Consider the following 11,214-nt stretch of genomic DNA (forward strand, 5'->3'; position numbering starts at 1 on the left):
CTTAATTTATGATAGTGAATTAAGATTATTAATTTACTTTATATTTTTCTTCTTGTTATAATGCTGAATGTTTGGACAGATAAAGTTACATTGCCAACCCTAGTTATGAACTCACTACGACATACCTGATGACACATATAGGTGATCCAGCAACCGGATCCATCCCTTCGTCCCTCAGCCTCATTTAGATCGTGTTTAGCTTGTTTTAGCCACTTGCGGGCTTCTGGCTTGTCTGGCATTCTCATCCTTTCCTGGTTCCTGTGTGCTGAGGATGAAGGGCCTCTGGAGTAGCTGAAGAAGGATGTACCACTGCTTGATCTCCTGGGCTCTCTGTAGTAACTAGGAGGAGAGCGGAAGATGTCCTCATAGAATGAACTGGGCTGGCTCCTTGGAAAAGCATTATGATTGTCATCCTCTGATATTATTTCTCCACGTTCCAGGCGGCTTAAGAGAGACTGGATATACTGCATGACTCGCGTCGCTAGCTCCACTTTTTCGGGGTTTTTATCTGGATGCCATTTGAGCATTAGTCGTCGTAGCAGGTGTTTTCTGTTGCTCAAATCTTCAACCTTCCATATATCTATCACCTGTATCCTAATACTTCTCATGATAGCATCCTCATCATCTTCCTCTGGTACAGAATCCATTGGGACAACATCTCTACAAGTTGATTTTTTTCTTATAAATTTGTACAGCATGTGAGCTTTCACAGTTTTGAGAGGTTCAGATTCAGATCCAGTATCTACTTCATACTCATCATATATTGGGTTGTCAAAACTTGTAAGTTGTCTTTTTACTTGTACAATAATGAAAATATCTTCTTCTTCAGGATCTAATAATTCTCCATAGATATATTTTTTCATGCACACCAGTTCCCCCTCATGGAAACAACATAGTTCATTGTTCAGTAAATGTATGAAGTCAATGTTGAGATAGGAACCTACATCAGATTTATTCATGTGGACAGTGTCTTCAGCATAGGAATGAACAGATGCCATAATACCTTTCCTGTCCAAGACCTGATGGATTTCACTTGGCTCTTGAAGAGACATCAATATTGCCAACATATGTTCATTCATATCGTCTGTGTATCTTAAGAGTTTTCGAAATGCATGGGACAAACCAAGTATCACAAATTTTTCCTCATCGGGCTGGCATAAGTATATAATAATAGTTCTTATTTCATTTTTCAAACCATCATCAATATGATACCCATAACTATGTGTGTTTGTTCCCACAATCTGCCCATGAATTTTGTGGTTTATTGTAATTTCTGCAACTGTCTTCAGATAAACACATTCAAGCTTATCTAACAGCTCTTTTTCTTTCTCCTTGCAAAGTTTGTCTGGACTGGCATGATTAAATATCCTCAGGACAGCTGTCTTGAATTCTTGCGTTGCCAAACCGTTCATAACCTTTTCCACAATTTGGCTGTTGACCAAGTGTATTCCATTTTCTTTAAATTCTTGTTCAACTACAGAAGACAGAAAGATGGGCCGTAGTCTATTTGGTAAAAGCTTAACAAAGTCTACATCTGTCACAGCATGAATTCGCAGGGACTCAAAACTCATTAGTAATGGTTTATCCAAAGGTTTCCTTAATCCTCTTTCAAGCTCTGGATTGTCTGCAACATACATACATGAGGATAACAAAAGTTTCTGATCTTTGGATAGCAAAAACAATTCAGAAACCTCAATATCTTTTAAAGTCCACCTATGTCTCAACATACCATGCAATACTGTTCTGACACATCTAAGCTCCTCTGGGCTTAAAACATTATTTTGGCTATTCATAGCTATCATGTTTAATGTTTTTGCATATGTGTTATTGGTTGCCTCTGCCTGTACACCCATTCTTTCAAATGCAGGAAAATATGGTCCATACTGTACTGGTGCTTTATACAAATATGGGGCTAAAGTACATTCCAAAGATAATACAACTAAATTTGTAGTCACACAAGTCCTTTGGTCTGGGATGTGAATGACAGGTATTTCGGCATTTACAATCTTGTTAAGAAAAGCATCCTGTGCCTCCATGAGATATTCATAGATATTAGTCATGACCTTAGACACTTTCTTTTCACATTTGGATTTCTCCTGTAGTTCAGTGCAAATATTTCTTATATGATTGAAAACTGTGTTCTCTGTAGGAGTACTTGAAATATTTAGGCATTTTCTCAATTTGTTGTCCAATGGTAAATGAGAATCTGGTATGAGACAAGCTGAAGTCCACACCAATTTTGCTAAATTTTGGGGATAAGATTTAGAGAAAGATGTTAAGCCAGAGCTAGTCTGATAATGGGATGAGATACTTTCACAAAAATGGCACTTAAATGGAACAATAAATTCAATGTCTCTAATTTCACAAAGTGCATCTTCCAACTGTTCCTGGTTTGAAAATAAATGGGATGCAAGTGTTGCTGACTTGACTTTAACATTAGAATCTGTTATTGACAATGACTTAATATACTTCAAAAACATTTTGCAAGATATTTCATGTTTCATTCCTGCCAGCTTTAAAAACCACTGCCATTCTAATGTAGACCATTCGGCTGGCAGGTTGCAAAGACCCATCACATTAAAAACTGAATTGAATGGGTCATAAAAATGGTCTGCCTTCTGTAGCGAGCCTTCCAATAGGATGAAGGGGGTAACTTTTAGCTGAGTAATAACATTCCTTTCTTCAGCTGACCATGATGACTCTGATCTATATTTTATATTTTCTAGTCTATCTCTGAGAAACTTTAGATGCTTGATCCTCTCCTCTGAATCCATGTCTTTTAGATTAGGAAGGACATATTGGCTATAGATTTCCAGGTCTTTCATTATACATGATGAATCAAGATAGATGTACAAATACTTCAATGTCTCAGATGTTGTAGCTTTCAATAAAGCTATGTCACTCCTTTCAGTGAAGTGCTTGAAATTCTCTGGTTTAATGTTTATGGTCTCAGGAACAATAATCTTCTTACCCGTTAGACTTTCATCTTTACCACTGATATTTTCATATAAGGGAAGGGATCGTAGTTGTTCTTGGCAGAGATTGTGTTGCTTATTTATTTTTTCACCAAAATATTCTAAGATCTTCTTATTTTCAACTCTGTTTCTTAATGCAGCATTTGCAACAATTCTATTTCTGTGAAAATGTAATGCTGTTAACACTGCCTCTGGATTATCCAATGTTGCTACAAGTCCAAGCTCAATGGGGATCTGAAAATTATCATTTGGATGTGGAATGGGCAAATTTTTAAAAGGGTCATTGTATTTCTCTGTCTGTAGGACACAATAGGCATTTTTTATTGGAATAACATATGAGGTGTTATTTAGAGTGATGGGATATAATGCCCAATCTCCTAGCACAGACAGCAGATTCTTCTTTGCTCTCACCCAATCAACTTTATCAACTTTGAAGTTTAGTTCAATGTCTTTATGTACAAAATCCCAGAATAGTTTAAGCCATTCTTGAAATAACTCATTATTTTTACAAAGTTTCAAAAATTCAGTGTTTTTATATGACTGGTCTAACACTGTCTCTATTCTTGCAGCAAAGTCTGAAACTGAGAATGGTTTGAGAACTGACAGTGAACTGTTACAAGATGACCAAACTTCCATAGCCATTTTACTGTGTAAAAATTCATTTCTTGAGTATGGCAGCAAGTCAGTGTACATAGATATGAAAACTGGTTTTACTTCACTGAAAACATGTAAATGCTGGTCCTCTGTTAACAGCAAAGGAAAATTATTCATCTCTTGTGCAAAGTTTTCTGACTTGAAGAGGTATCTTAAAATCTCACGAGCATTTTCATCTGATAAAATCGGGGTAGTTTCAATGTGGTTTTCTACATTTACCATACATCTGTCAGGGTAATGACTGGTCCATGACAAAAAGAATAGAAGGACAGCGTCAGGTGTCAGTTTGGAATAGCCAACTTTTGAATGTTCCAGCCTTTTTTCCATACTTTTGGTGCCAATTTTCATTCCAAGTCTCTTGAGGGAATTCAGGAGATTCCAAGAATTGCTATCAGAGAAATAAAGAGGAAACTGGTCTCCATCTTTTGTAAGTGAATGCCAAGTCAATGTCCCTTTTAATTCTTCCAAGGCTGAATTTCTCTGTTGGTTGTCCAGCATTTCTTTAGGGTGACTGAAAATATTTACATGCATGGCAACAGTTCTGTATTTCTGGTCATCTGTAGATATATCTCTATGTGGAGTGAAAACATTAAATATTGGAATCTGATGCTTATCTACATATTCAAAAAACCAATGTGGGAATTTCTTCCACTTTTCACAAATCTTACTTGGATTTGGCAAAATACAGTAGAGTTTATCAGCTTTCTTTCTGTAGTCCCTATATGCAACTATTTCTTTGATACCAGAGAAAATCAACACTTGGCAAAGGGTGACTGTATGGACAGCAGCTGGAGTCATGACTTCTTTCATAATCCATTCATTCCACATGACCTTCAAGTCTCTTCCTGTCCATAGGTCTCGTCGAGAACTGTTTAAAATAAAATGTCCATTGACACTAAAAGGCAAACCAGATTTAGCTGGCAAGGGCAGATAACAAGATGTTGCCATTTGCTCACTGTTTATTTTAGAAGTGGAATCTAGCAATATAGCAACTCCTGCATGAGGGAGGAGATTAAAGGAGCCCACCAAAAATTCTTGTTGTATTTCCTCAGAGGGTAAACACAGACTGTTTTCAGCACCAAGTTGCTGGGTTACATACCAGTGATCATGTAATGTATGGCTGTCCTTCACCTTCATCTTATAAGATATTCTCGTCATCTTAAGAAAATATTCTTCCAAGTTACATTCACTTGTGATAGTCTGTCTTCTATGTGACATATCATCTCTCAGTTCTCTGATCTTATTTTCATCTTCATCTGTTATATATGCTTCAACACAATACTCATTAACACAGTTTCCATTTTCATTAATGCATTTGATGGAAATTTTCCGAACACTTCTTAAGAACAATAAGCACATTCTCATTTCCTTTTTAAATTCCTCTATTTTCTCTTCTAACTGTGAAGGGGTCATAACAGTACTTGATATCTGTGAGTCCGTACGAGTTCTTAAAGGCAGTCGAAAAATGGTGCCTTCTTCCTTTAGGATTACCTCATCCAAGTATCCTGAAAAGGAGTCAGGGTAATCTTTCCTTAAATCTTTTAGGTTTACATATTGAGCCCCTGGGTATTCTTTTGTTGCTAAAGGATCGTACCAACAATGTGGATCAAACAAACACAAAGTTTCTCTTTGATCTTCTCCATATAGGGTATCTGGCCCACGTGTAAGGAATGATGGTGCATCTGTGAGGTGGTACACTGCATTGAAGCCAATGCCATATTGTCCTGTACTAGCTGGGTTTTTTTCTTTGCTACTGTCACCAAGATTTTGTATGCCTCTTATATCCTTTTCCTGGAAACATTTATTATTGTATACACATAGTGCAGGTCCTTGAAGAGGAGCAAGTGTTTTGTCAATTATTTTCTTGTCAGAATGATGGCGAAAATCTTTGATAAAAGAAATTTCACTAGCTCCGGCATCATCAGCATTTTGCAACATCTCCTTCATTATTCCACTATCACATGGGTATTCCTTCAAGATGTTCCTTAATCGTGTTGTGAGCAATTCATGTTGTCCAAAAGCTAAGCGATTGCGTGATTCCTCTAGACGTTTCCTAGATTTTGTTTTAAGGCCCAGTCTGTCAATATAACTCTGTGGGAGAGAAAATTTCTCATTTAGATATTTAAATTTGCCTGAGCTGAGCATTGCATTATCATTAATGCAAAGTTGCCCTACAGGTACTAGATTTCCATCAGAGTCTGGAAGGTGAAGCTGGGAGAGATCCAACTCTTCTTCTGTACTAGAATAATAGGTCATTTCTTTGAACAGCAGGTGAAGGAGCCTTGAAAAGTGGCACATCTCTTCATCAGATAATCTGGTCATATTGTGTTGGCTTTTTTTGGAAAGCAGAATTTTGAATACAGTTTTGGGATGAAAATGCTCCTTAATGTTAAGAGCTTTCATCAGGTGTGTGTATTGGCCAAGATTTTCGGTTTCTACAGAGAAGAGATCAGGGGCACAGTTTTCATAGCTTGAGAGTATAAAATGCTTGGGCTTAATAAAACCAAATTTAGTTATCAGTATCTTTTGGTTAGTCAAGTTGGCCACATCTAAACCATCATCTTTTATGCAAATATCCAGGTACTTGTATATCTGATGACAATGTTCTCTAATTCTTAGCCAATTATCTTTTAATTCCTTCCTGAAGATATTCAGCTGGTTGATGGCTGTCTCACATGTCAATTCTCTAGTCACAGTAATGATGCCTAAGGATCTGCAAACAGATATTTTGGCTTGAAAATCTGGAATAGACTTATGAAGAATCACATGTGAGCTACCAGCTAAGGACCTAAGTTCTTGAAAACACATTGATTCAGGTTTTGAAAAAGATATACCACAGCTAGATGCATCTTTCTGTCTGTGTTTTTTGCAAGCTCTTGAGAGTTTAGGGGGGAAAGAGTCACCTCTCCAGCTAACAATCCACTCTTCAGGTTTGGGCATGACTGGCAAAAAGCTAATGTCCTTGATTTCTTTACTGATAACAGTTAGAGTTTTCTTGTCATGTGAGTCTAAATATTTTAGAATTTGTGAAGCCCTCGAAATCCCACACATTGTGCAAGATGAATCCTTCACAGACTGTGCTCTCTCATGTAGCATTTCTACAGTGATCCTTAATGTCATAATCCCAAGTTGTATCAGAATATCTTTACGGCGACCATCATTCAAGAAAACTTCCTCTGGGAACCTTTCATCTGAGACATTATACAGTGAAGCAGCTTGTGTGTTTGGAAGAATGAGTTCATCAGCCTTTTTAAGATTTCCATTTGGAGCAGTAGGAATGTAAAAAATTATCTTTCTTTTGATGGACAATATCTGGGTAATGATCTAAGGCATATAATGTTAAGCTTTTCCTTTGTCCTCTTACAAACTCCCTTCTCATGTTAGGAATGAAGTGGCATTCAAAAAACTTTTCTGGAGTAATAATTTTAGGAAAAATATTTTTTGCAAAACCACAAGCAATCCTGTCTGGTAACTCTACAATCTTTAGTGATGATGCCTCCAATAAGTTTTTCATGAAGTTAAATGCATATTTACCAATTGATTGTGTTTGGTGGATACTTTCTTCTAGAAATAAGCATTTAGAAAATGGCAACCACACAATATTTTCTCGAAACACTGTCAAGTTATTTTCCACAATGTACTCGTAAAAAGACCGTGAAAGTTCAGATGCAAGGTTATCTTGCACTTCCTCACAGAGTGGCCATAAAGCATAGTACTTGCAATTTTGACCAAGACCTTTCAAGCGGATAGTAGTTAGAAGGGTATGGTAGGCAGCTGTCACTGCATCCCTTATCAGAGTAGTGTTCCAGTCCTGCGAGATAATCCGGTCATCTTCAGTTCTTGTACTGAGGGATGTTCTGTCAGAAGCAACTTCAAAAAAGCCATTGATCTGAACCATTAAGGAACTTGAAACTGGTAGTGGCAGGAAACAATGCATGTGACTCTTCTTATAAAAGCCATGTGGAAGTTTTTCTAGCTCTATAGGTTCCCATAAATTTCCTACTTTCTTCAAGGGTGCTGCCACAGCTCCAATAGGTAAGGCTTTTCCTTTCAGTTCTTCTGCAAGTCTGCAGGTATCACCATGTCCAGTATGCCAAGAGGTAAACCAGGTAACAGTATTGATATTATGACTTATTTTACATAATTTTGCTGCATTGGCTGTATATGTCACAGTTATATTTAGTACAGTGTTCTGGTGGAATTCCTTTTGCTTCCAGGTGTGATCTTCATTGAATAATTTTCCTACACACTCCATAACATTTTCTGCTGATGAAACACCAATAAGCATATCTTGATGTATTCTTGTTTTTTCCTCTTCTTTTCTTGAACTTTCCATCAGTAAAACTTTATCCTCTGGTGATAATGTATTCTCCTGTAAGTGAAATACTTTTATTTCTTTGACATTCTGTGTGAAAAGAAGAATTTCTCCAATGATATCACTAAACTTTTCCAATAGCTCAAGCATTTCTTCTCTTTGGTAACTTACTTTACAAATATCACTCATTACTGCCTGCTGTGGCGTTCTTAATGGGAATCGAAACAATGTGCCATCATACCTGCATGCATTTTGAATATCACAACCAAATATCTTTTTAAATGGCTTAAATTGTCCATTGAGTTTTTTAAGCATGACAGAATTTTCCTTCTTTGCAAAGTTAAACTTAACACCAGGAGTCTGATTTTTTCCTTCCACATATGAGAGATGAGGGTCAAATATAACATAATTGGATCCACTTACAAAACTTGGAACATCAGTAAGATTATACACTGATGAGAATCCAAGACCAAATTTCCCAATTTTGGTTGGCTGATGTTCCTTTGTTGCACTACCTAGTTTTCGGAGATTTTCAAAGTCTACTTCTGTGAAGTAAGCATCATTATACACCCACAGGGCAGGGCCCTGACATTCCTGCAGCTTAGGACTTATTAGCCTTGTACGAGCATCTTTATTCAATCGCTCATCATAGAGAAAAGATACTGTTGTGGCACCGGCATCATCTGCATTTTGCACCATCTCCTTAAAGACAGCTATTCCATCTCGATACTGACGCAGGAGGTTGTGAAGGCGAGTGGTGAGAGGCTCATACTGTCCCCACTCCATGAAAGCTTCTTCACCTGCGAGCATATGCTTACTTAATGATTCTACACCTAAAGACTCTGCCAGTGCAGCTCCCACATCTCTGTGTACAATACTTACAGACAATTCCTCACTGTCTAACCATTCACATGCTTCACTTGAGTATGAACACTTTCCAATCTCCATCAGTCTTAAACTTCCATCCTCTGTTTCAATGGGAAGTAATAAATGAGAAGGATCTATGTCTTTTACATTGTCCTGCAGTTTTCTAAGGATTGATATTACCAAACTTCTATCATCTTCAGTATTTACGTCCTCCCCTAAAACATGTTTGTTTTGGATCTCCCCAAGTAAAAATAAAAACAATTCTGTGGACTGATTCTGAAAGCAACCAAGATTCAAGAAAAAACTTAAGTGTTCGCGCAAGTCAAACAGCAGTGGATAAAGGTATGGTTGCAAATTTATATCTCCCTTCTTTGCTGAAGTGTAAACTTCTTTGGGTCTCTTGAAACCATATTCTGTAAATACTGATGGTAGAGACTGCAATGTAGCAAGAGTACTAGTTGTAACATGTTGTGCAAGATGTCTGTAAGTGTTCTTTATCAACTCTCTGTATTCAAATTCAAATTCTTGGTATGAGTTGATTATGTTTTGTAGATGATTTACTACCTTTTCAACACTGGGTTCATGCTTCCAGCCAAAGGCTTCGGCAACATGAGGGATATGACTGCATGGAACCAAAGGTATTACTGACCCACAAATATCTTTGAACATCTCACATTTTGCATCTTTAGGAGTGATTAAATCTGTGCAAGTTTCCCATTGTAGAGTTCTGGGATATCTTTCTGGTTTTGTAGACACACCATATATACAAGGAGTATCCTTTAATGCATGGCACAACTCCTTACAGTCCTGTCTACGATTAATGACCATGAAAAGTGATGAAGCTTTCTTTATTTTGTTTTTTTTTGTTAGCTGTGCACTTTGCAGTTGTCTTCCAATGGCAATGAGGTCTTCTTGAGGCATACCCTGAACAGTCTTAAGTCCAAGTTTACGGAGTACTGGAAGATGCTTCTGAAAGGTTTGTGATGGGTATAGATCTTCCCCAAGTAATGCTTCCCTTTCAGAATCCTCTGGATCATAAGTTTCACATGGTAGTAGATATCTCTGCCCTTCCGTAGGAACAAACCGACTCTCTTGAAGCTTTTTCCTCACTCTCATATCATTCAAAAGCTGAGAATTGTTTAATGCATATTCAATGAGCTTATTGAAGTAATCCCTGTTATGGGCTAGTGCGGATTCCATGGCAAGCAAAAACAAATCTTCAGAATGTAAAGGCATAGCACCTAATAACAGTGCAAGCTGACGGCTGGTCTCATTAACAGGCATAATTAGTGTCTCAGGAAACGCAAAAGGAAAGCTGTTGTTTGCAGGTGCTATTTTCTGACAGATGTCAATGCTTGTATAAAAGACACAGTTGGTATTATCTGTACCTCTAAAGAGTCTGAGACCTTTAAGTAAAGTTTTAAGGTTAGCTTGTATTCTGCTTATATCCAAAACTTGGCAAAGAGCATTTATATGTACCTCTGAGAGATTTGAATTAACAACTTCCTTTAGGCTGTCTAAATCATATTCATTAGCTACCTTGTTAAGAACTTGGGTCACTCCTTCAGCATCTGACCTTGTGAAGTAGTTGAGCAACTGGAAATGGTTAACAAATTTTGGTAGTTGTTGGACGACTTGCACATTAAGAAGACTTAGGATGTCTATGCATGCTTGTGATAGATGGCCACCATTGTCTTGTTTAACAATAGGCGATGACAATGGTATGAGTGCTGTTGAGTCAGAGTAGCTGGAAGTAGGTACTAGGCTAAGATTATCAACACATTCTAGCCGCACATTCTGGAGGAGCCTCCAAACAGATGGTAGCCAAGACTTCACCTGGTTGGAGCTTAATTTTGTTTTTTCTATGTAAGTTGTACTCTTTTTGAGTAATGCTGCACAGTGTTCACTTGCATTAAATATACTTAGTTGGTTTGTACCTGGGTGAAGAAAGTTGTATTTAATTAGCACTATTCTACAACTTACAGGCAATACATTATGTTATCATATACTATAATACAAGTGTGCTTTGTAACAGACTGGGCTCAACATAGTTTTTAAAATCAAAATTATACTTACTTTCACATGCAGCACTTCGTAACTTTTCCGTCAATAATGATGGCAAATCCACAAAGAGAATTTCACCATCCATGCCCAAGAATGCGCCAGCTTCCTCCCTTGTACATATGAAAGTAGGCTGACTAAATCTTGAAAATGTGATCCATTCACCATTGTTAAGTGGCAGAAGCGGAATATTTTCCAGATCACCATAGTCCATATCAGATAATATATACTGCAAAAGCAGGACTCGAAAATTCCAATCCCATTCATTAATGTGATTTGGGGAATGCTTTAGCTTTTCTCTTAAAAATTTAGGTGTGGTATCCACAGGATTGACTGCTGGGG

General features: G+C 37.4%; 1 protein-coding gene across 1 annotated transcript in view; it reads right to left on the reverse strand.

The window, feature by feature from the left end:
* The window catches only part of LOC119594120 (sacsin-like), a gene marked incomplete at its 5' end in the record, with an annotated part of 21,024 nt that overhangs the window by 2,761 nt on the left and 7,049 nt on the right, over positions 1–11,214 (reverse strand). The window contains 3 exon segments of the mRNA XM_037943182.1: positions 126–6,917; positions 6,919–10,748; positions 10,888–11,208. Of these exon segments, the coding sequence (XP_037799110.1) occupies positions 126–6,917; positions 6,919–10,748; positions 10,888–11,208 (10,943 nt within the window).

Source organism: Penaeus monodon, chromosome 33 (genome assembly GCF_015228065.2).
Source record: "Penaeus monodon isolate SGIC_2016 chromosome 33, NSTDA_Pmon_1, whole genome shotgun sequence".
Lineage (NCBI taxonomy): Eukaryota > Metazoa > Arthropoda > Malacostraca > Decapoda > Penaeidae > Penaeus > Penaeus monodon.